Source organism: Oncorhynchus kisutch, linkage group LG24, assembly GCF_002021735.2.
Source record: "Oncorhynchus kisutch isolate 150728-3 linkage group LG24, Okis_V2, whole genome shotgun sequence".
NCBI classification, from domain to species: Eukaryota; Metazoa; Chordata; class Actinopteri; order Salmoniformes; family Salmonidae; genus Oncorhynchus; species Oncorhynchus kisutch.
In genome coordinates this window covers 2,898,675-2,924,611 of record NC_034197.2, presented here as the reverse complement: position 1 = coordinate 2,924,611, position 25,937 = coordinate 2,898,675, and the positions used below count along the sequence as shown (strand labels likewise).

The following is a 25,937-nucleotide window of genomic DNA, read 5'->3' as shown; positions in this document are numbered from 1 at the left end:
AGGATGTGGTTGGTTGGTTGTCACGTGACGGGCGGAAAACGTCGACAGTGTGTTTGCTCATAAATCTCACTGTGGTGACTAAGTACAGGGTGTTTCTGCAAGGGACTACTATGTGAATGATGACAAATTGACCCAAATGTAATGTTAAACGACAGTGTAGCACCCTCTATACGACCATACAACCTCGGGGTTGTGGTCAGTCGTCACACCAAACCTTTTAGAAAACCAAAATCTGTGTTCTTAAAACCTTGTACCTTGGCCGTCAACGGTTGGCATTCTGAACTGGCAGATTAGTTTTCACTAAACTGCATTGTAAATACCAAATGGGTCCAACATTGTTACATAATGACAGGGTGACCAACATATTTCTATCAGTGTGATATTTTCCCAAACCCATTCTGTTAAGTATGAGACAGACACCCTGGCAACACCAATCAATGCCCCAGAGCAAGAGGGAGAGGCGGCGGTATGACCGAAGCAGTGTGTGTGTGTGTGCACGTGTGTGGAAGAAGGAACAGGGACAAGATGGACAGGGGGAAGAAGAGAGATGAGGAGAAGGAAGAAACAGAGAGTAGGCAGAGAAAGGTGTAGGGGGAGGCGGAGGTGGAAAGGGGAGGAGAAAGAAATGGGGGAAGAGTAGGAGGGGAGGAGGAGGGATACCTACTTGGCGACAGGGGTATACAGGCTGTGCAGACGACAGTAAAGCCTCACGCCCTACAAGAAGTAGAGAGAAAACAAGTTTTGAGTCACTGTATCCTCAACAGGCAACCCTCAAAATCAGGGGCAAATTCTAACTTCAACTTAAGTCAAATTTGACCTGGTCTCCTATTGACATTACTGCATGACTTAGTGAACATTTGACTTAAGAAGAAGTCAGGATTCCCCTTGCGAGTTCAAAAGCAGAAGCAGTGCTGTAGGATGTTGGCTAAAGACACCTGGTGGAAGTGATCGTTTGCGCAACAAAACATGAGTCAGTCAGATGTGTTCAGACATCACTTAAAGCGCTGATCTCGTAACAGCTCTTGCCCTCCCCAAGTCCAACATCCCACAACTACTTTTCAGATGCCTGTTTATTTATGGCTTTGGTGCAAAACAAGAACTCTTGCTGTTTTTCATCTTGATATATTAACAGGGTTGGGGTCAATTCCATTTAAATTCAGACAATTCAATTTGACTGAAAAACCAACACAGATAGATACCTTTGACATGATGTCCTCCATCTCGCTCCTGGCCTTGTAGGTGCCGTCATCGTAGCGGAAACGGTAAAACACCGGCTCGTTCTTGAACTGGTGCTTGTCTGACACTTAAATGTCAAGAGAGAGAAAGAGACATGCTTAACATGAGCTCCTGATATATTTCCTATTTTTTGGTTTTTAGAATGAGATACTATAATCAAGAAAGAATTCCACACCAGAAGTGATGAACAACAACTCTATTCAATCAGAATAGGAAAAAAATAACTTTGCTCCTCAAGGTAAGAAGTTTTGACTCTAGCTAGCTAGCTAGCTAGCTGTCTACACAACAAAGACCTAGCCAGCAGACTAACAAGCTAGCCAGAATAAACGAGCAGGAACAAACCTAGGGGAGTTAATACAACTACATCAACGACAAAACTGAGTGAGTAAACCAGAAAGGAGCACGGACTAACTTTAAACATATGTTTTTTTATGTGTGAGGATTAGTCACTCTGTGTTTTTTGAGCTAAATTAGCGCTAGCTAGCAACAGCAGCAGACAGACAAACTGGTTGCTATGGCAACGGGGCAGCAGGACAGAGCAGCAGCAGCAGAGCCCACAGGCACCATGTGCCCACTCGCCCTCAGCGCTGAATCCATTCTCTACCCTAAAGAGGCCAAAAATGACACATCGAGGAAAGCTTTTAAACAGAAACTACTAAAGGGGAAGAAACCAGAAACCCTTTTCGCAGACCTCTACAAAAACGGTGATATGAGTAATCTCATCTTCCTCCCTGACCAGCCAAATGCATGGAGCTCAGCAGTCTGCTCTCACTACCCATTCATAAAGAAAGAGGGAATCTGTAATGGGTGGAAGCTGAAAATCAAAGAGACAGACGACCCTGACAGCACCATGATAACAATCAACCTCTACAAGACTGGGACTGTCATGGTGCAAGGTAACATTAGGCTGTTTTAAACAGACTTTCAGACCATTAAGGAGAGAGCAGAGAGAGAGAAGGACACCACCAGTGACATGCCCTCCCACAAGACAAACTCCACCAGCACCACCCTCACCCCTACTCTCCCCACCCAAAAAGGCACATCCAGCACCTCTCTTCCCACCATAGTGGAGGACACGCCCCAGGAGAGCGACCCCCTCAGCACAGAGCAGGCTCAGGCCCTCCTCACCACCATGGCTGCCATGAGGGATGAGTTCACCAGACTGGAGGGGGAGGTGGTCCTCCTCAACACCATGGCTGCCATGGGGGATGAGTTTACCAGACTGGAGGGGGAGGTGGTCCTCCTCACCACCATGACTGCCATGAGGGATGAGTTCACCAAACTGTAGGGAGAGGTGGTCCTCCTCACCACCATGACTGCCATGAGGGATGAGTTCACCAAACTGGAGGGGGAGGTGGTCCTCCTCACCACCATGGCTGCCATGAGGGATGAGTTCACCAGACTGGAGGGGGAGGTGGTCCTCCTCAACACCATGGCTGCCATGAGTTCACCAGACTGGAGGGGGAGGTGGTCGTGCTCAGGGAGAGCGTGAGCAAACAGCAACCAGACAACCACACCTTAGAGGAGCTCCTAACCAAGGTGCGGACAGAGCAGGACAGCAGACTTGCAACACAGCTGAAAGAGGTTCAGCAAGAGAGAGACAGACTCAAGAGAGAGCTGGCTGATCTAACAAAGGAGGTGAGAGAGCTCCAAAAAGACAGGCAGAGCAGTAATAATAATCTGACCACAATAAGAGAGGAGCTGCAGGAGAGCAAGAACAGAATGACAGGCTTCAGGAGCAGCTAGACAGCTCTATGACCTGCCCTCACACAGCAGAGGAGCCCAGCTCAACCAGCCAGGCTTCCTCAGACCTGCCTGCTGCACCCCTCCTCCCCAACCCACAGAACAGCCTCCCACTGACAGTGGCACCGGCACAGACCAGCCACACCCCAGCTCCAACACCCACCAGCCCCCCCTCTGCCCCCTCCAGTCCTGAATAAATATTTGCTGACATCATCATGTTGATGGACTCAAATGGGAAGTTAGTTCAGGAGAAGAAACTTTTCCCTAAACACAAAACGAGAAAGGTGTTGTGTCCAACAATGCAGAGTGCCATGGAGCTGCTTGATAAGGCCCATCTCGGGTCGCCAAGCCACATAACCATACACACCGGAAGCAACGACCTGCATGCTCAGCAGATGAGGGTGGCGACTTCACTACGGGGAGTGATCAAGAAGGCCTCCGCAATCTTTCCCAACTCAAGAATCGCGCTGTCAACCCTTCTACAGAGCAAGGACTTCCACCCTGCCACAATCCAAAGAATAAACGCCAGCCTCTCCCGGGACTGTGCCCTGCGACCCAATGTACACCTGGCCCACCATCCCAACCTCGATCTGGACTGTCTCTATGACCATGTTCACCTGTACAGGGAGACAGTCCCCATCCTTTCCAAGACTCAAGGACGTCGCTTTAAACCGCAGCTCGACCTCGCCACCCAGGAACAGAGGAGCAATCTCCACCCCGCTGAGATCTCAGAGACAAAACCCGGACCAGCACCCTGGACCCCCCAGCCACGACCACAGCACCACCAACCTCAATGCCCACCACAGCCAGTACAGCACAGACCACCCCAGCCCAGCTTCAGAGCCACCCAGGCGAGGCCTCCCACCCCCCTGCCCCCCACCGCAGACCCACACTTGGAGGAGCCCCAGCCCAGCAGGCAGAGCTACACACAGGCTGTGAGAGGAGCAACTGGCCCAGCCCCCACCAACCAAATGAGTGACATTAAACAAATGCGGAGTCTACTATGTTCACATGTTATAGGCCGAGGGTCATGGTAAGATGAGCACAAGAACTCCACCATCCTCACACTCCATCCACCCAAGTGCATGACACAAATACTATCTTAACTGATAAACAAATCATAAGAGTTTAGGAAACCCAGACTTCCTGAAAGAAATTGATGTTGATATTGTAGTACTATAGGAAACATGGTGCAGAGGTGATGTTTCCACTGGCTGTCCACTAGGTTATAGGGAGATCATCATACCATCCACTAAATTAAAATGAATCAGACAGGGCAGAGACTCAGGACAGGGCAGAGACTCAGGGGGAAGGCTAATATTGTATAAATCTGAACTAATTAAATCAATAGAATTGATCAAAACAGGAGAATTCTTCATCTGGTTAAAAATCAACAAGGAGGCTATCTTGACAGATAGAAACCGTCTTCCGCTGTGCCACATACATTCACCCCTCAGAGTCACCCTACTTCAATGAAGAGAGTTTCTCCATTCTAGAGGGGGAAATTAGTCACTTTCAGGCGCAAGGCAACATACTGGTCTGTGGAGACCTGAATGCTAGAACAGCAGAAGAACAAGACACTATTATCAGTCATGGAGATAAACACCTACCAGGAAGCAACAACCTTTCTCTCCCCAAATACTCCCACAGAAACAACTATGACAAAGTGAAAAACAAAAATGGAGTGAAGCTCTGTCGAACACTGGGTCTGTACATAGTCAAATGGTAGGCTGAGAGGGGACTCTTTTGGTAGGTACACAGCAGCACTGTAGACTACTTCCTCACTGACCTAAACCCAGAGTCTCTCAGAGCCTTCACAGTCAGCCCACTAACACCTCTCTCAGACCACAGTGAAATCACAGTCTATCTGAGAAGAGCGGAACCCAACCATGAAGCATCACAGCCCAATAAATGACATGGTACTAAACAGGCCTATAGATGGAGTGCAAACAGTACAGACATCTACCAAAAAGCAATTAGTAGCCAAAAAATACAACTTTTTAGCCTTAACATCCTTCTACAGCAACGAAGGTGTAAATTTGGCCGTTTGGAATATAAACTTTATGGCTAATCTGAAGAAGCACAAGAGCAAACCAGAAATAACAGATCATGAAAAATGGTTTGATAATGATTGCAAAAATCTAAGTAATTGAGAAATATATCTATTCAGAAACACAGAGAACCAGACAACAAAAATATAGGCCTTCAATATAGGGAAACACTGAAGCAATACAAACACACCCTAAGAACCAAAAAGAACAGCACATTAGAAATCAGCTGGATGGAATTGAGGAATCCATATAATCAAACCACTTCTGGGAGAATTGGAATAAATTAAACAAACTTCATCAGGAGGAATTGACAATCCAAAATGGGGATATGTGGAGAAATCACTTTGCAAACCTCTACAGCAATATAGGAAAGAGCCCAGAACAAAAAAATATATTCAAGAAAAATGCTTGAATCAGTAGTCAAAGACTATCAGAATCGTGTGGATACCCCAATAACAGAAGATGAATTATTGGAAAAACAATGCACTCTCAAACCCAAAAAGGCCTGTGGTGCTGATGGTATTTTAAATTCAAATTGGCTATACACAAACTCTTCAACATTACCCTCACTGCAGGTATTTTCCCCGATATTTGGAGATTGATCACACCAATCTATAAAAATGGAGACAAATTTGACCCAAATAATTAGAGGAATTTGTGTTAACAGCAACTAGGGGAAAATTCTCTGCTGTGTTATAAATAGCAGACTACATCATTTCCTTGATGAACACAACGTTCTGAGCAGAAGCCAGATTGGATTTCTAAAAAATGATCGTACAACAGACCACATTTACACCCTCCACACTAATTGACAAACAAGTAAACCAAAACAAAGGCAAAATCTACTCATGTTTTCTAGATATCAAAAAAGCATTTGGTTCAATTTGGCACGAAGGTCTTTTTTATAAACGAATAGAAAGTGGTATTGGAGGGAAAACGTATGTTATTAAGTCAATGTACACTAAAAACAAATGTGTGGTTAAAATTGGCAAACATAATTCTTCTCTCAGGGACAGGGTGTGAAACAGGGTCCAATAAGTCCAACACTATTTAACATCTACATTAATGAATTGGCAAAAACATTAGAAGAATCGGAAGCACCTGGTATCACCCTACACAACATTGAAATCAAGTGTCTGCTGTACGCAGATGACCTGGTGCTGCGGTCTCCCACTAAAGAGGGGTTACAGCAGCACCTAGATCGTCTTCACAGGTTCTGTCAGACCTGGGCTTTGACCTTTAACCTAAAAACCCCCAAATATAATGATATTCCAAAAAAGGTCTGGAAATCAGGCTGATAAATATAAATTCTATTTGGACACAGTTCTATTAGAACACACCATATCTAGGATTAAATATCAGCAACTCAGGTAGCTTTCACATGGCTGTGAATGAGCTGAGAGACAAAGCAAGAAGAGCATTCTATGCCATTAAAAGGAACATTAAAATCCAAATTCCAATTAGAATCTGGCTCAACATTTTTCACTCAGTTATAGAACCAATTGCTCTATATGGCAGTGAAGTATGGGGTCTAATAATGAATTTACCAAATGGGACAAACATCTAATTGAAATACTGCATGCAGATTTTTGCAAGACTGTATTGCAAGTGCAAAGAAAAACTCAAAATAAGGCATGTAGAGCATAATTGGGCCAATACCCCCTCCTCATTCGAAAAGAAAAAAGAACCATCAAATTTTAAAACCATCTAAAAACAAGCGACCAAAACATTTCATCACACAGCTCTACAATGTCAAGAGATGAAACAAGAGAAGAGTCCCCTCAGCCAGCTGGTTCTGAGGCTCAGTTCACCAAGCCAAACCAACCCCATAGAGCCTCAGGACAGCACTCAGCCAGCTGGTTCTGAGGCTCAGTTCACCAACCCAAACCAACCCCATAGAGCCTCAGGACAGCACTCAGAAAATCTGGCCCAACCAATTCATCACAAAACAAAAATAAAAAATATATCACCTATTGGAAAGACACCACAGAAAAAACAAAGTAAACTTCAATGCTATTTGTCTCTAAACAGACAGTAGTTGGTGGCAGACTATCTGACCACTGTGACTGATAGAAAACTGAGGAAAACATTGACTAGGTACAGACTCAGTGAGCACAGTCTGGCTACAGAGACCGGTCATCACAGACAAACCTGGCTGTCCAGAGAGGACAGGCGGTGCTCACTCTGCTCCAGGGGAGAGGTAGAGACAGAGCTGCATTTCCTATTACACTGTGACAAATATTCAGACCTAAGAGAATATTTATTTCAAAAAATTATAATTCAATACAAAGAATATGAAACTATAAAAACTACAAAATGTGCAGTTTTGGCAGCCAAATATGTATCCTCCTGCCACAACCTGAGGGACAGCCAGTGAAAAGTGCAATGTAATGGCAATATTATTTCCCATTTTGTTTTGTCTTTCATACCATGTGTCTTCTCAGTCATGTTGACACCGGTCTACTACCATTGCTTTAATGCATTGTTGTTCTGATTAATATTGTTAGTGTAGTTGTTGTTAATGGTAATCCCATGTCCACTACTACTTATTATTGCCGTTGGTCCATTTATTTATATACAGTGGGGCAAAAAAGTATTTAGTCAGCCACCAATTGCGCAAGTTCCGAGACGAGAGTAGAGAGAGCGCAAGAGGGGGGGAGCGAGAGAGCGCACAAGAGGGGGGAGGGAGGGGGAGCGAGAGAGTGCACAAGAGGGGGGTGGGGGGGGAGCGAGAGAGTGTGAGATGAAAAGAGCGTGAGATGAAAAGAGCGCGAGACGGAAAGAGAGCGAGACGGAAAGAGAGCGAGACGGAAAGAGCAAGAAGAGAGATCGGAAGAGAGTGATAGAGATGGGGAAGAGAGAGGGAGAGCGAGATGGAGAGAGAAAGGGGGAGCGAGAGAAAGGGGGAGCGAGAGAAAGGGTTCAACAACTGATTGGTTCATTAGTTAAACATTCATCACTAATCATTGAACCAGTAGGGTTGCTGCTGTGTATAGACTAACGCTTTCAGAACATCCATTGAGCCAGTGCAAAGGGAGACCCATTGAGAGCTCTCAAATCATAAATGAAAAGTCCAAAGGGGAAAACACAGGGAAATTGGTTTTGAGATGCTGATGACTCGACACACACAAATTGAGCTCCCCATAACAAAATAGCTCTCTCTCCCCTGCCTTCTTTCCCTGCTGTCACCCTGAATCTCATTCTCCGTCACCTGTGCTCCCCTTGAGATCAGTGCCTAATGAGTGGCAGCCCTATACCCCAGAGGCAAAGCCATCACTGTCCCCATGTCCTATCCCACAACACCCCCCCAATCCAGTCAGTGTTGTCTTTGAGCCTACTGGGCCACTGTAGTGTCAAGAAATATGCAGGTTTCTCTCTGTTTTGGCGTGAGACGGCTCTCATAGCTTAGGTCTGTTATTGCGTTAGATGCAGGCAGGCCCCAAGTGATTCACTGTCAGCGCCAAATACATTGTGTGTGTGTGTGTGTGTGTGTTCTGTTATCAATGCATCATTTCTATCGGTAAACCTGTAACTAAGCTACTAAGTCTGCTGGTATAAACCTGGGGAAATGGTTTTGTAACTATTTATGAAAAATATTTCTTATTTCTTTCTTTTTCCTACCATCCCACTTTGGATAGACACTGGAACCTCCATCAGAAGTTAGCCAGCTAACTAGCTACTAGCTAGTATTCATTGTTAGCCACTGCTTGCGGTCTTGACCTTGAGCTCGGACACCATCCAGCTTTAGCTAGATCAATACCTGCCAGTCTGCAAAGCGCTATATAAACCCAGCGCATATCGGACTGCTTTTCTCTACCACATCACCGGATTCCTGCTGCAAGCTCTGGACCATTACACCGGATCATCGCAGCTAGCTAGCTGCAACCGAGTGGCTATTGTTGGCTGACACCTCTGTCCTGAAGCAAGCACCAGTTAGCCTTGAGCTAGCCTCCAGCTAGGCCCATCTCCCGGCTAGCCGACGAAGTATACCAGCTAACACTTGGCTACAATACAATAGTTGTGACTACCGAACGGCTCCCTGACTCACCTATTGCTGCTCATTGGACCCTGTGATCACTCGGCTACACAGCGGATGCCTTCTGGACTATTCACTAACATGGTACACAAATGTGTTTATCTGTCAGCCGCAGCCTTGAACTCAGGTCCTGTGTGTACCGGACTGACCCTCTCTGCCCATCCATCGCATTTACCCGTTATTGTCTTAGCTCTCCCGATCAACACCTGTGACTGCTTTGTGACCCTCTCTAATGTGAATATGCCTTGTCTACTACCGTTTCGGAAAGTTCTTATTGTTTTACTTCACTGTAGAACCCACAGTCCTGCTCAACATGCCTTTTGTCCCACACCCCACTCAAGCAAAGACCTCACCTGGCTTAACTGGTGCCTCCAGAGATGCAACCTCTCTCATCGTCACTCAATGCCTAGGTTTAAATCCACTGTACTCACATCCTACCATACCCTTGTCTGTACATTATGCCCTGAATCTATTCTACCACGCCCAGAAATCTGCTCTTTTTATTCTCTGTTCCCAATGCACTAGACAACCAGTTCTCATAGCCTTTGCCGTACCCTTCCTACTCCTCCTCTGTTCCTCTGGTGATGTTAACACAGGCCCTGTAGCCCCCAGTACTACACCTATTCCCCAGGCGCTATCATTTATTGACTTCTGTAACCGTAAAAGACTTGATTTCATGCATGTTACCATCAGAAGCCTCCTCCCTAAGTTTGTTTTATTCACTGCTTTAGCATACTCCGCCAACCCTGATGTCCTAGCCGTGTCTGAATCATGGCTTAGGAAGGCCACCAAAAATTCAGAAATGTTCATCCCCAACTACAACATTTTCCGTTAAGATAGAACTGCCAAAGGGGGAGGAGTTGCAATCTACAGCAGAGAGAGCCTGCAGAGTCCCGTCTTACTATCCAGGTCTGTGCCCAAACAGTTCGAGCTTCTACTTTAAAAAATCCAATAAGTCTCTCACTGTTGCCGCTTGTTATAGACCCCCCTCAGCCCTGGACACCATATGTGAATTGATTGCCCCCCCATCTATCTTCAGAGTTCGTACTGTTAGGTGACCTAAACTGGGACATGTTAAGTACCCCGGCAGTCCTACAATCTAAGCTAGATGTCCTCAATCTCACACAAATTATCAAGGAACCTACCAGGTACAACCCTAAATCCGTAAACATGGGCACCCTCATAGATATCATCCTGACCAACTTTCCCTCTAAATACACCTCTGCTGTCTTCAACCAGGATCTCAGCAATCACTGCCTCATTGCCTGCATCCGTAATGGGTCTGCGGTCAAACGACCAGCCCTCATTACTGTCAAATGCTGCCTAAAACACTTCAGCGAGCAGGCCTTTCTAATCGACCTGGCCTGGGTATGCTGGAAGGATATTGACCTCATCCCATCAGTCGAGGATGCCTGGTCGTTCTTTAAAAGTCATTTCCTCACCATCTTAAATAAGCATACCCCTTTCAAAAAATGTAGAACTAAGAACAGATATTGCCCTTGGTTCCCTCCAGACCTGACTGCCCTTGACCAGCACAAAAACATCCTGTGGCGTTCTGCATTAGCATCAAATAGCCCCAGCGATATGAAACTTTTCAGGGAAGTCAGGAACCAATACACACAGTCAGTTAGCCTTTGCTTTCCTAGCTTTTTCAAACAGAAATTTGCATCCTGTAGCACTAATTCCAAAAAGTTTCAGTCCATGGAGAATAAGAGCACCTCCTCCCAGCAGCCCACTACACTGAGGCTAGGAAACACTGTCAGCACCGATAAATCTATGATAATTGAGAAATTCAATAATAATTTTTCTACAGCTGGCTACCACTACCCCAGCCAACAGCTCTGCACCTCCAGCAGCAACTTGACATTGACCCGACAAAGGCTTTCGACTCTGTCAAGCACTGCATTCTTATCGGCAGACTCAATAGTCTTGGTTTCTCAAATGACTGCCTCGATGGTTCATCAACTACTTCTCCAACAGAATTCAGTGTGTCAAATCAGAGGGCCTGTTGTCCGGACCTCTGGCAGGTTATAATCACAGCCGTATATATCCCCCCCCAAGCAGACACATCGATGGCTCTGAACGAAATTTATTTAACTCTCTGCAAACTGGAAACAATTTATCCGGAGGCTGCATTCATTGTAGCTGGGGATTTTAACAAGGCTAATCTGAAAACAAGACTCCCTAAATTTTATCAGCATATCGATTGCACAACCAGGGGTGGAAAGACCTTGGATCATTGTTACTCTAACTTCCGCGACGCATATAAGGCCCTGCCCCGCCCCCCTTTCGGAAAAGCTGACCACGACTCCATTTTGTTGATCCCTGCCTACAGACAGAAACTAAAACAAGAGGCTCCCACGCTGAGGTCTGTCCAACGCTGGTCCGACCAAGCTGACTCCACACTCCAAGACTGCTTCCATCACATGGACTGGGAGATGTTTCGTATTGCGTCAGATAACAACATTGACGAATACGCTGATTCGGTGTGCGAGTTCATTAGAACGTGCGTTGAAGATGTCGTTCCCATAGCAACGATTAAAACATTCCCTAACCAGAAACCGTGGATTGATGGCAGCATTCGTGTGAAACTGAAAGCGCGAACCACTGCTTTTAATCAGGGCAAGGTGTCTGGTAACATGACCGAATACAAACAGTGCAGCTATTCCCTCCGCAAGGCTATCAAACAAGCTAAGCGCCAGTACAGAGACAAAGTAGAATCTCAATTCAACGGCTCAGACACAAGAGGCATGTGGCAGGGTCTACAGTCAATCACGGACTACAGGAAGAAATCCAGCCCAGTCACGGACCAGGATGTCTTGCTCCCAGGCAAACTAAATAACTTTTTTGCCCGCTTTGAGGACAATACTGTGCCACTGACACGGCCTGCAACGAAAACATGCGGTCTCTCCTTCACTGCAGCCGAGGTGAGTAAGACATTTAAACGTGTTAACCCTCGCAAGGCTGCAGGCCCAGACGGCATCCCCAGCCGCGCCCTCAGAGCATGCGCAGACCAGCTGGCCGGTGTGTTTACGGACATATTCAATCAATCCCTATACCAGTCTGCTGTTCCCACATGCTTCAAGAGGGCCACCATTGTTCCTGTTCCCAAGAAAGCTAAGGTAACTGAGCTAAACGACTACCGCCCCGTAGCACTCACTTCCGTCATCATGAAGTGCTTTGAGAGACTAGTCAAGGACCATATCACCTCCACCCTACCTGACACCCTAGACCCACTCCAATTTGCTTACCGCCCAAATAGGTCCACAGACGATGCAATCTCAACCACACTGCACACTGCCCTAACCCATCTGGACAAGAGGAATACCTATGTGAGAATGCTGTTCATCGACTACAGCTCGGCATTCAACACCATAGTACCCTCCAAGCTCGTCATCAAGCTCGAGACCCTGGGTCTCGACCCCGCCCTGTGCAACTGGGTACTGGACTTCCTGACGGGCCGCCCCCAGGTGGTGAGGGTAGGCAACAACATCTCCACCCCTCTAATCCTCAACACTGGGGCCCCACAAGGGTGCGTTCTGAGCCCTCTCCTGTACTCCCTGTTTACCCACGACTGCGTGGCCACGCACGCCTCCAACTCAATCATCAAGTTTGCGGACGACACAACAGTGGTAGGCTTGATTACCAACAACGACGAGACGGCCTACAGGGAGGAGGTGAGGGCCCTCGGAGTGTGGTGTCAGGAAAATAACCTCACACTCAACGTCAACAAAACTAAGGAGATGATTGTGGACTTCAGGAAACAGCAGAGGGAACACCCCCCTATCCACATCGATGGAACAGTAGTGGAGAGGGTAGCAAGTTTTAAGTTCCTTGGCATACACATCACAGACAAACTGAATTGGTCCACTCACACAGACAGCATCGTGAAGAAGGCGCAGCAGCGCCTCTTCAACCTCAGGAGGCTGAAGAAATTCGGCTTGTCACCAAAAGCACTCACAAACTTCTACAGATGCACAATCGAGAGCATCCTGGCGGGGTGTATCACCGCCTGGTATGGCAACTGCACCGCCCTCAACCGTAAGGCTATCCAGAGGGTAGTGAGGTCTGCACAACGCATCACCGGGGGCAAACTACCTGCCCTCCAGGACACCTACACCACCCGATGCTACAGGAAGGCCATAAAGATCATCAAGGACATCAACCACCCGAGCCACTGCCTGTTCACCCCGCTGTCATCCAGAAGGCGAGGTCAGTACAGGTGCATCAAAGCTGGGACCGAGAGACTGAAAAACAGCTTCTATCTCAAGGCCATCAGACTGTTAAACAGCCACCACTAACATTGAGTGGCTGCTGCCAACACACTGTCAATGACACTGACTCAACTCTAGCCACTTTAATAATGGGAATTGATGGGAAATTATGTAAATATATCACTAGCCACTTTAAACAATGCTACCTTATATAATGTTACTTACCCTACATTATTCATCTCATATGCATATGTATATACTGTACTCTATATCATCGACTGCATCCTTATGTAATACATGTATCACTAGCCACTTTAACTATGCCACTTTGTTTACATACTCATCTCATATGTTATACTGTACTCGATATCATCTACTGTATCTTGCCTATGCTGCTTTGTACCATAACTCATTCATATATCCTTATGTACATATTCCTTATCCCCTTACACTGTGTATAAGACAGTAGTTTTTTGGAATTGTTAGTTAGATTACTTGTTCGTTATTACTGCATTGTTGGAACTAGAAGCACAAGCATTTCGCTACACTCGCATTAACATCTGCTAACCATGTGTATGTGACAAATAAAATTTGATTTGATTTGATTTGAGTCTCTATGGGGGTGCCACAGGGTTCAATTCTCAGGCCGACTCTTTTCTCTGTATATATCAATGATGTTGCTCTTGCTGCTGGTGATTCTCTGATCCACCTCTACGCAGACGACACCCTTCAGTATACATCTGGCCCTTCTTTGGACACTTAACTAACCTCCAGACGAGCGTCAATGCCATACAACACTCCTTCCGTCACCTCCAACTGCTCTTAAATGAAAGTAAAACTAAATGCATGCTCTTCAAACGATTGCTACCTACACCTGCCCGTCTGACTAGCATCACTACTCTGGACGGTTCTGACTTAGAATATGTGGACAACTACAAATAACTAAGTGTCTTGTTAGACTGTAACCTCTCCTTTCAGACTCACATTAAGCATCTCCAATCCAAAATTAAATCTAGAATCGGCTTCCTATTTTGCAACAAAACATCCTTCACTCATGCTGCTAAACATACCCTCGTAAAACTGACTATCCTATCGATCCTTGACTTCAGAGAAGTCATTTACAAAATAGCCTCAAACACTACTCAGACTGCATCCAATTTGCTATCACAGTGCCATCTGTCTTGTCACCAAAGCCCCATATACTACCCACCACTGCGACCTGTATGCTCTCCTTGGCTGGACTCACTTAATACTCGTCGCCAAACCCACTGGCTCCAGGTCATCTATAAGCCTAGGTAAAGCTCTGCCTTATCTCAGCTCACTGGTCACCATAGCAGCACCCACCTGTAGCAGGCGCTCCAGCAGGTATATCTCACTGATCATCCCCAAAAAACCAATTCCTCTTTCGGCAACATCTCCTTCCAGTTCTCTGCTGCCAATGACTGGAATGAACTGCAAAAATCACTGAAGCTGGAGACTTATATCTCCCTCACTAACTTTAAACATCAGCTGTCAGAGCAGCTTACAGATCACTGCACCTATACACAGCCCATCTGTAAACTACCTCATCCCCATGTTATTTTTTTTTGTTGCTCTTTTGCACCCCAGTATCTCTACTTGCACATCATCATCTGCACATTAACACACCAGTGTTAGTGGCAAAATAATTACAATTTAGCATTATGGCCTATTTATTGCCTTACCTCCCTAATCTTACTACATCTGCACACACTGTACATAGATTTTTCTATTGTGTTATTGACCGTACGTTTGTTTATGTGTAACTCTGTGTTGTTGTATATGTCGCACTGCCTTGCGTTATCTTGGCCAGGTCACAGTTGTAAATGAGAACTGGTCTCAACTGGCCTACCTGGTTCAATAAACATAAATGAAATATGGAGACAACAAGAAAGGAGGGGAGTAAATAATAAATTCATAATATCAAATGAGACTGACAGAAGTGTGAGACTGAAAATATAATACAAACAAATACACCCATGAAGTGCAAATAATGAGGCATATGGAAAGAGAGAAGAGAATAAAAGAGAGTGGGAGGATTAGAGAGAAACATATATAGAACGAGACAGAGAGAGACAGAGAGAGAACGAGGAAGACAAAGAGAACCAGAGAGAAAAAGTGAGAGGGGGGGTTAAGCCAGAAAGAATGACAGAATGGTATGAAGGACAGAGTCTGTCCTCTCACCATGGTGGATGATTCCGTTCTCCAGCAGAGCTTGACCCAAGTTGACCCCCTCGTCTGGCGTGCTGATCTCTCCACTCTCCATCAGCCACGACACAAACTCACTGTGGTTACAAGGACACAACACTTTAGTATAATAAGGTGTAACATAAATAAACATGGTGTTAAGAGTTTAAAAAGACAGACCAAATGCCATTTAGAAGATGCTTTCATCCAAAGTGAGTGCATACATTTTCTGTATAATGTGGCCCCAGCAGGAATCGAACCCTGAGCCACACAGATCCAATAGCATGGGATACAGTCAGACTGGACCCCAGGAAGACTAGGAAGACCAGCAGTCATCATGGCATCAGCAAATGGGGAACCCAATAATGAAATTAATGAATTATTCATTATTGAGATCCCCATTTCCTGATGCCATGATGACTGCTGGTCTTCCTGGGGTCCAGCCTGACTTGTTTTTTCTCTGCCCGGACTACCCCTTAAGTACCTTCTCATGTGCATTTCAGTCTTTTCAAGTACCCCTAGGGGTCCTAGTACTCCTTGTTGGGAACCAATGGTATAGAATACAGATATAGCTTTAGGCAAGGATAGTTCAAAATGAGAAGGGCCACTGCAGTTCTGGGAGAGGCAAAGGTTGTGCAGGCTTTTTGTTTCAGCCTGGCATTGACACTACTGATTCTGGAAATTAGTGCTATTCACCTTAGACCGTATGCAGTCACCTGAATTATATAATGGCACACACACACACACACACACACACCTTTTAAAAACCCATTGTAACAGATAAGTGCTCCCAGAAGGTACGGAGGTGCCTTCTCTCTTCCCTTTCATTCATCTCTCCCGCTTCCCTTCTTTATCCCCTATTCCACATCTCCTAAACCTTTCTATCCCTCTGCCCCTTCTCCCTTGCTCCCAGTGTCCTCCCTCCCACCAGCCTTAAACACCCTCTTTCTCGCTCTCACTCCCTCCAAAATGTGCCAATTTGTATTCATGGCTTTTGTAGCACCATTCATATACAAGCCTCCTCATATTTAAATATAGCATTTTCTCTCCTCAGACTGTATTGTCCCTCTTGAGACACTGAGCAAACCAGATGTTTGGAGCAGATAAAATAACATTTCCCTCTGCTCAATGTTCCACGCCACTGAGCAAACTCAATATCCCATTGAACGACGAACAGTGAATGTGAGCGACTGTCTGAATGTGTATGTGTGAGTGAGCATTGCTGAGAACGCAGGCTAAATGTGTGATTCCTGTGTGTGTGTTCATGCAAAATGTGAGAGAGTGCTTGTGTACCCTGCTGCGAAAGTAGGGTAAATGTATGATTCCTCTGCATGCATGTTCATGCCAAATGTGTATGTATGTATGAACGAACGGTCATGAGTAGTCCTGCCAAAGCAGGCTAAATGTGTAATATGTGTGTGTGTGTGGGGGGGGGGGGGGGGGTGTACAATAAAGTTAAGGGATTATCTCAGTGTGTGTGTGTACTGTATGTGTGCGTGCATGCATATGAACACGTGTCTGTATCGGACATTCTGCACAGCATGCTACAATGTCATCTAAGTTAGCTATTGGATATACTACATCAGAGTCAACATGAGGCTTGCTTCATCTTGAACAAGGAACTTGATATTGCAAATGTTGTTTCTAGTGTGCAAGATACTAATCTGTCAAATGAATTAATCTTGTGAAAACCACATCAGTTTGCACATCCAGCATACACAAGATCTGGGTCGTATTCATTACTGCACAACATAGCAAAACATATAAAAATGTTTTGTAACATAAAACTAAAACAAGTGTTTCTTATAGGACAATAAGATAAGAATTAAGGTAACCCTTTCATGTTTGGGCCTGTTTTCTTCCATTTCGTGCCAATGAATACTGTCCTGGTGCATTGCCAAACACAAGATGCAATACAGGCACCAATGTGAGCAAAGAAACCTGCATTAGGAAATTGGCTGAGAAAGAGGAAGGCTAAAAGAAGAATACGACCAACTGCCTAAATACGACGTTGAAAAATTGTGAAATTAGGGAGATACGAAGATAAATGGCACCGAGAAATTGGCCTTCTGTACCGGATTCATTTAATCCAATAAGACTTAGTGACATCTCCTGAAGTGAGCTATGTTCATTTATAATAACATCAGTAACACAGAGAGGATGCATTCAATAAAAACAGGAAGGTAAGGATGCAGGGAGGGAGGGCTGACAGGAGGGAAGAATGCTGCCCCTCGTGTTTATATGGATGTCATACAAGGAAAACTACCAGAGGGGATGGACGGCTTGAGGTACGGAGGGGGGAAGCATTGAGCTTGTTTGGGTACGGGACAGTCAGGACAGTGTGAAATGTTATTGTTTTTGGCATTATGAGTTCTCTTATCAGTAGTACTTGGGAGGGCACTGATATGCATTGTAGGATTCTGTATCAAATTCATTTGGGGTTCAAATTCAACCTTATAAGACAATGACAACTGCCCCACACATAACGCCCATGGAATCGTACCTCCCTGACATGACATTTTACAGTTCTAAAGAAACTCATTAAATCCTTGTTAGGATGCTGACTGACTCCATAATGAATGCCTGGTGATCAACATCGTTTTCCTCCCTTTTTTCCCCCCCTTCCCCTGAAAGGAATCTCACAAACACTTTGTTATGGAGCTGTGAGGCATGATGAAAAAAAGCATTACTTGCAGGCAAATCAGCCCTCATTGTTAATTCATGGCATTCAAAAGACTGATGGGAAAGAAAAAAGGAGAGCGCAGCGCAGTCCAGTGGCTCGCTGTGTGCATGTGAGCATTGCTGAGAAAGCAGGCTACATGTGTGATTCCTGTGTGTGTGTGTGTGTGTTCATGCAAAACGAGTGTGTGTTCATGAGCATTGCTGAGAAAGCAGGCTACATGTGTGATTCCTGTGTGTGTGTGTTCATGCAAAACTAGTGTGTGTTCATGAGCATTGCTGAGAAAGCAGGCTAAATGGGTCATTTCTGTGTGTGTTAATATCCAAATACAATGGCAAGAAGAAAGTATGTGAATAAATTGGTCATCAAATTTGATCTGATCTTCCTCGAAGTCACAACAATACTCAAACAAAGTGTGCTTAAACTAATAACACACACATTATTGTATTTTTCTTGTCTATATTGAATACATCATTTAAAACATTCACAGTGCAGAATGCTCAATGAGGTTAAGAAGAATCCTAGAGTGTCAGCTAAAGACTTACAGAAATCTCTGGAACATGGAAACATCTCTGTTGATGAGTCTACGATTCGTGAAACACTAAACCAGAATGGTGTTCATGGGAGGACACCACAGAAGAAGCCAATGCTGTCCAAAAAAACATTGCTGTACGTCTGAATTTCGCAAAAGAGCACCTGGATGTTCCATAGTTCAACTGGCAAAATATTATGTGGACAGATGAAATTAAAGTAGAGTTGTTTGGAAGGAACACACAACACTATGTGTGGAGCAAAACAGGCACAGCACACCACCATCAAAACCTCATCCCAACTGTAAAGTATGGTGGAGGGAGCATCATGGTTTGGGGCTGCTTTGCTGCCTCATGGCCTGGACAGCTTGTGATCATCAATGGAAAAATGAATTCCCAAGTTAATCAAGACATTTTGCAGGAGAATGTAAGGCTACCTGTCCGCCAATTGAAGCTCAACAGAAGTTGGGTGATGCAACAGGACAACGACCCAAAACACAGAAGTAAATCAACAACAGAATGGCTTCAACAGAAGAAAATACGCCTTCTGGAGTGGCCCAGTCAGAGTCCTGACCTCAAACCAATTTAAAATGCTGTGGCATGACCTTGAGAGCAGTTCACACCAGACATCCCAAGAATATTGCTGAACTGAAACAGTTTTGTAAAAGAGGAATGGACCAAAATTCCTCCTGACCATTGTACAGGTCTGATCCACAACTACAGAACATGTTTGGTTGAGGTTATTGCTGCCAAAGGAGGGTCAACCAGTTATTAAATCCAAGGGTTCACATACTTTTGCACCCTGCACTGTGAATGTTTACACGGTGTGTTCAATAAAGACATGAAAACATATTATTGTTTGTGTGGTTTTAGTTTAAGCAGACTGTGTTTGTCTATTGTTGTGACTTAGATGGAAACCATATCAAATTTGATGACCAATTGATGCAGAAATCCAGGTAATTCCAGAGGGTTCACATACTTTTTCTTGCCACTGTATGTGTGTTCATGCAATGTTTGCGTGTTCCCTGCTGTGGAAGCAGACTAAGTGTGATCCCCACATGTGTGTTCATGCCAAAGTGTGTGTGTGGGTTTGTGCGTATAACTGTGAAAGCAGGGTAAATGTATGATTCCTGTAGCATGTGTGTTCATGCTAATTCACAGACACACCTTGAGGAGAGGGTGTTCCAAATTATGCTCTGGCAGTTAAAGGGAAGGTCACTTCTCTACTGAAGCTCTTTCTGTTTTCGTTGGGAACCGTCTCCTCCAATGACAAAGTGCTTGGCTCCCAACACAGGGAGGAAAACAATTCCCAGACACCTCCCTCATCAGTTAATTATTCCGTGGGAAAGAACTCACTTTCCCATGAAGCACTTGGGCACGGTAGTCAGCTTTCGGCGCCGGTCCTTGATCAGGTGGCGGCTCTTGGTCATCATCATATGGTAGAGCTTCTCGCCTTTCTTGGCGATCATAACGTAGGCATCCCGCTCCATCCCAAGCTTCAGACCTGTTACCAACAGAGAAAAACTCAAGGGGTCAGACACCAAAGCATTTTGCATATGAAGTTCATGAGCCTGGTTATTATCGAAAGCCTAAGGTGTTAGAAACTGCAATCAATATTTGTCTAACCCAACTGTGGTTGGTTTTCAGACGCAGGAAAGAAAGGGGAGAAAATATAGGGGTAAAGATTAAATCCCTGTGTGGTGAGAGAGTGAACGAGAGAAAGACTGCATCCCTCCTCTCACTGCATAACAAGCCATGCTGATTCCCATGACTTGCACAGGGGGGCTGCAGCAGTCACAGCAACCAAAAACACAAGGCCCAACACCTAACCCTGAGGGACACCACCATTTCCTCCAGTCAGCCCTCTGACGTCTACGCGTTTCAGCCCCGAAGGGGGAGAGGCTGTCACGGGGCTGTCAGAAGACGCAATGCCCCTGCCTGCAGGGCCTCGTTGGGGAGTCTGGCACGGTACAGGGGCGTATGCCACCTCCTTCGGATGGAAATCCAGATGTTAATCTGTCTAGGTCTCGAACAATGTACAGTATCGACACTCGCCTGCCAATGTACAGTATCGACACTCGCCTGCCAATGTACAGTATCGACACTCGCCTGCCAATGTACAGTATCGACACTCGCCTGCCAATGTACAGTATCGACACTCGCCTGCCAATGTACTGTATCGACACTCGCCTGCCAATGTACAGTATCGACACTCGCCTGCCAATGTACAGTATCGACACTCGCCTGCCACTGTACAGTATCGACACTCGCCTGCCACTGTACATTATCGACACTCGCCTGCCACTGTACAGTATCGACACTCGCCTGCCACTGTACAGTATCGACACTCGCCTGCCAATGTACAGTATCGACACTCGCCTGCCAATGTACAGTATCGACACTCGCCTGCCAATGTACAGTATCGACACTCGCCTGCCAATGTACTGTATCGACACTCGCCTGCCAATGTACTGTATCGACACTCGCCTGCCAATGTACTGTATCGACACTCGCCTGCTAATGTACTGTGGCATCACTGAGCGTTTATATCTTTGGTGTAGAGCAGCAGTTATGCTTACCAAGCTGCAACACAACTGAGATGAGTAATAATGTTAAATTATGAAAAACATGTAGAGGCAATTCAAAACAAGAGTTGATGTTGAGCCGTTGAAGGTCGACCATGTTCACAGAGCTACCAAACCATATACTGTAGGTAAAACTAGCTCTGTACTAAACTCTACCGTGGGGCTCTCTGAGCTGCTAAACTACACGGTTGGGCTCTCTGAACCTTGGAGCTCCATCATCAGGCTCTCTGATTGGCTAAATTCCACTGTCCTGCTAAACCATGGGACTCTGACAATTGCAACTCAATTTGCGGGTGTGCCAGAGCTGGGTGCCGCTGATGGAGGTGAGGTTGGATTACACTTGACAGGAGCTGGAGTAGACTCAAACAAAGAGTGCCATTGGACAGACTGGGGTCTGGTCCTGGTGCAGGGGGCCCCAACCCCGGGCTGCTACCCCAGCTGTCAGTGCCTGACGAGAGACCCCCTCTTCCCACTCTCACAGGCACAGACTAACCGGCTTACATGCTAGCCCACTCATTTTCCCTCAATCGCCACAAAATCTTTGATAAGACGATCTCAGACCCATCCAGCTGCCAGGGCCAAAACAAATGGATCTGTCTTGGGAGTATTTAAAGGGGCCACAACCAAAACCTCCAACTGAAGTCAGTGCCCTTTTAAAGAGGTGTGCTGCGGGAACTGGAATCCAACAATGGGTCAGGTATCAATAGTAAAACAGGGATGAAAGAGATGTGCCGTGGATCTAATGGCCATGGTCAAACCTTCCAGATGTGGGCTAGGCCGGGGGTTCAGGGAGGGGGGTTGGGATCGGCTGCACTGTGACTGATCTGGTATCTATTAGACTCAGGTCAACTTCCGCCTAGCATAACCGGATACCTAGAATGTCCCTTGGTACTCTGGAAAGCTCCACTTCTCGACTGTAGCCACAGGATCAGGTACTGATACCATGACTTCTGCTGTGACCGCTCACTCAAGGCCATGCGTTAGTCTCATTCGCTACATTTCAAATATTCAATATTGTTGTACACAGCTAGAACCAGGTGTGGTTATTTGTTCAAAACCCTTGGGCTGTTTAAGTTGAGTCATTGCCATTTGCATGCAGTTTGGGGAAAGCTGTTGTGATTTCTGCCTCCAATGCTATCAGGTATCACCAGGCATGCCCTACAGCCACAGAATCCTGCAAAAGCCTTTCAAGCTTTATTGGCACGCTTGGTGCGTTACGGTTTCTGGCAAAGCTGCTGCTACTGCTCTTTTTCGGGCTCTGGCGAATAGTCTTTTTTTGCACATCTCGAATTTGTTTGTGAATGAACTGCTCCAGAAAGTGCTCTCAATCGGGGGTGTTGATTAGAAAACATGGTCTCGTACTGGCTCTTTTCTTTGAATGTTAAACTCCAGGCTCTCACCTGCATACATTTGGCAACGCAGGTCTAGGTCATCACGTCATGATCTTAAAGACTTTATTTATGAAACAAATGCTAGCTAGCTAGAGAGACTCTGGGTAGTAAGACATACTGCATCATAATCCACATACCATAAGCATACCACAACAGTCCTAGTGATGCACCAATTAATTTGCATGCGACAATTGGAGCTCTCACAACAGCCTGGAGGAATTATTTTGTTCCCTCTTGCAACGCTAACCATTTGTTTATCTGAAGCATTATTGTGTTAGCAACACGTAGCGTTGCTGAGATACTGCTTCAGTCGAGGAGGTCAGCCAGCACAACCAGAAAACATGAGAGCATTCTTTCACACACTCCATGGAGGTGGGAGAGAAGGAGTGTGAGTGACATCCCCCTTGTCATTCTACTCACTCTCTCTCTGCTCTCGTTCCCTCAAGATAGCGTCGAGCCACTTCTGCTTGTCCTCTGCGTTCTTGGCCATGCAGACGAACCACTTGTTCTTGGCCGTGTTGTGGAGCTTCCAGCCGTTGGTCACTGTGTAGTTGTTGCTGTGGTAGTCAGCTAAGAAAAGAGGTACATAACAAGTAAGGGACCATGGTACAGTACACACCCCATGACTCCTCTTCTTGAAAACTTGGAAGGTAATACAGCCTGCCTAGCCACACCACTCTCAAGCATCACCTATCTTTGAAACACCATGGAGTTGAAATATCCATAATTCTGTAAGTACTGCTAAGAAAAAAATAGCAGAGTGTCTCTCTCTCTCTCTCTCAATGGGTTGGGGTAATGGAGTTGGATTAGTGCAATGTGAAACCGGATGGAGGCATAGGGAGAAATAATCATGTTTGGGTGTGCATGGGGAATGGTATCAAACAATAGTAGATGTAAGAGGATGATGCTACTGCATTCATCCAATGAAAGCAGTGTGACTGTATATACACACACTCACCCTAAAAAGGTCTCCTTACGAACAAGGAACTGGCCTTCGCTTTGTTGTTTGTTTACATGTTGTCTAGCTGCAGTTGTCAGTGCATGTCAATGTTGTAATATTTAGTTGAATACAAAAAATAGCCACTAGGTCTTGTCCTTATTACTGTAAAACTAATCAATGGAATGGTGTAAAAGTGCAGTTGTCAACCTTAGACAAGCTAAGCTGGCAGTGTAAAGAGGACACATGACCTTGGTCCCACTATCAGGTTATACGGTCTCTCTGACAAACATGCAGAGCGAGAACATGTTTTCCTTTGTGATTTCCTCTGAAAGTACGAAGCGACAGGCAGCAAATAACCCGTGGGGCACAGAGAAGAGGCATGTGAACCCAAGAAGACGTGCATTCATACCTCTAAGGCCTACAACTATAAACCCACTCACAGAAAACAACCAGACCTGGGTTCAAAGAGTACTTGAAATCTTTCAGATGCTTTGAACATTTCCTTGAGCCGGTCTAGAGTGCAAGAACGGAGGGATTAGCATTTTAGGGGCTACTTCATTGGTTATATTGCCCCAGGCTAGCTCGATTAAGCACAACTCAATTATTTGAACAATTTTAACTACTATTTGAACACAAGACATGAAAAAACAGGCTGGTGTGCAATAAACCACATGAGCAAAACAGTGTTGTAAATTGGTAAGTGCCAGTTCTTGCAACAGCATGCATCCCAGTAGTTCAAAGGTGTGAAATGCAGGTCGGTGCATCCGCTCTGAACCAATATGCAGACAGCAGATTCATATAGTCACCTGACCGTTTGTAAGCAGTTCAAACAAGAAAAAACTACGCAAGATTTTATTGCCACACCCAAATTGTCAACACTCATTAGCTTTGTATAATCTACTCGACCAGCTAATCTAGAAAGAAAGAAAATGACTGAATGGATGAATGAAAAGAGGGATGGATGGATGCTCCTATATGAACTGATGACTGGTGGGGCTGGCACGAACCTGTTCCATCCTCAACGTTTTCCACTTCCATCACCTCTGTGTTGATTCTTCCTCTGAACACGTACAGGGGGCCATTGATGGACTTGGTCCTCTTTGTGGATTTCTTCCCAGTTACCCTACGAAATTTAACATAAAATTGTGAAAATGTGTTACTCCTGCTCAGAAAAAAATGTGTTGGCAACAATTATACAGTGCTCAAGCACACACAGGCGCAAGTATGCACACACACACACACACGTTTGACTTGTTTTGTTTGCATATAAAATGAGCTTGGTACACACTACACAAACAAGATTTGGCGATTTACTCCGTTTTTCCACGTCTGGCTTCTTTCTATGGTGACTTCTCGTCAATGAATGAAAACACATTCCTGCCACTTTCCTGAGGTGCATGACTCCATCACTCCTTCCCTTCCTACCCAATCTCACCTGGACTTCCTCTTGCAGTAGACCAGGAGGTTGTCAAACAGGAAGAAGACTCTCTCTTGGATGTTGCCGGCGGAGATCTTGAGCAGGTTGCCGTGGAGCAGCAGCTCGGTGCAGATGTCAGTCAGATTGGTGCCCTGACAGTCAAGAGAGGGTGGCAATTAGATCACTGGTGCCCGTCAATCTCTCAAATCAAATCGTATTTGTCACATGTTTCGTAAACAACAGGTGTAGACTAGAAGTGAAATGCTTACTTATGGGCCCTTCCCAACAATGCAGAGGAACATTTAAAAATAATAAACACAAGGGATAAATACAATGTTAGTAACGTTAACTTGGGTTAGAGTTAGTGCAAAAAATGGTCAATACAAATAGGCTAGCTATTTAGTTAACTATTTAGCAGTCTTATGGCTTGGGTGTGGAAGCTGTTCAGGGTCCTGTCGGTTCCAGATTTGGTGCATCAAAACCTCTAGATGGAACAGTCGGACTTGGGTGACTGGAGTTTTGGAACATCGTCTGACACCGCCTGGTATAGAGGTCCTGGATGGCAGGGAACTCGGCCCAAGTGATGTACTGGGCCTTGTGGTAAGATGCCAAGCGGTTGCCATCCCAAACGGTGATGCAGCCAGTCAAAATGCTCTCAACGATGCAGCCACAGGAGTCACTAGTGCACAATGGGACAAGAACATCCCTTCCGGCCAAATGCTCCCCTAACCCGGACGGCACAATTGTGCGCCTTCCCATGGGTCTCCCGGTCGCGGCCGGCTGCGACAGAGCCTGGTAGAACTCTGATAGTTTCTTCAAGTGCAGTCTCTCAAACTATCAGAGTTCTTGATTGACTGACCCTCATGTCTTAAAGTAATGATGGATTGTCATTTCTCTTTGGTTATTTGA

At 45.5% G+C, this 25,937-nt stretch overlaps 1 protein-coding gene across 3 annotated transcripts in view; it reads right to left on the bottom strand.

Moving 5' to 3' along the window:
• Positions 1–25,937, bottom strand: part of LOC109869313 (phosphatidylinositol 3,4,5-trisphosphate-dependent Rac exchanger 1 protein) — a 132,079-nt gene that overhangs the window by 49,611 nt on the left and 56,531 nt on the right. For all 3 annotated transcript variants that reach the window (XR_004205139.1, XM_031803471.1, XM_020459382.2), the window contains 7 exons: positions 25,047–25,180; positions 24,619–24,734; positions 23,092–23,241; positions 20,052–20,199; positions 15,483–15,583; positions 1,200–1,303; positions 665–714 (listed from right to left, as the gene is read on the bottom strand). Coding sequence is in view for 2 of the 3 variants with exons in the window: in XM_031803471.1 (XP_031659331.1) it covers positions 665–714; positions 1,200–1,303; positions 15,483–15,583; positions 20,052–20,199; positions 23,092–23,241; positions 24,619–24,734; positions 25,047–25,180 (803 nt within the window). In the remaining variant the exon portion in view is untranslated. The remainder of the gene's footprint in view (positions 1–664; positions 715–1,199; positions 1,304–15,482; positions 15,584–20,051; positions 20,200–23,091; positions 23,242–24,618; positions 24,735–25,046; positions 25,181–25,937) is intronic.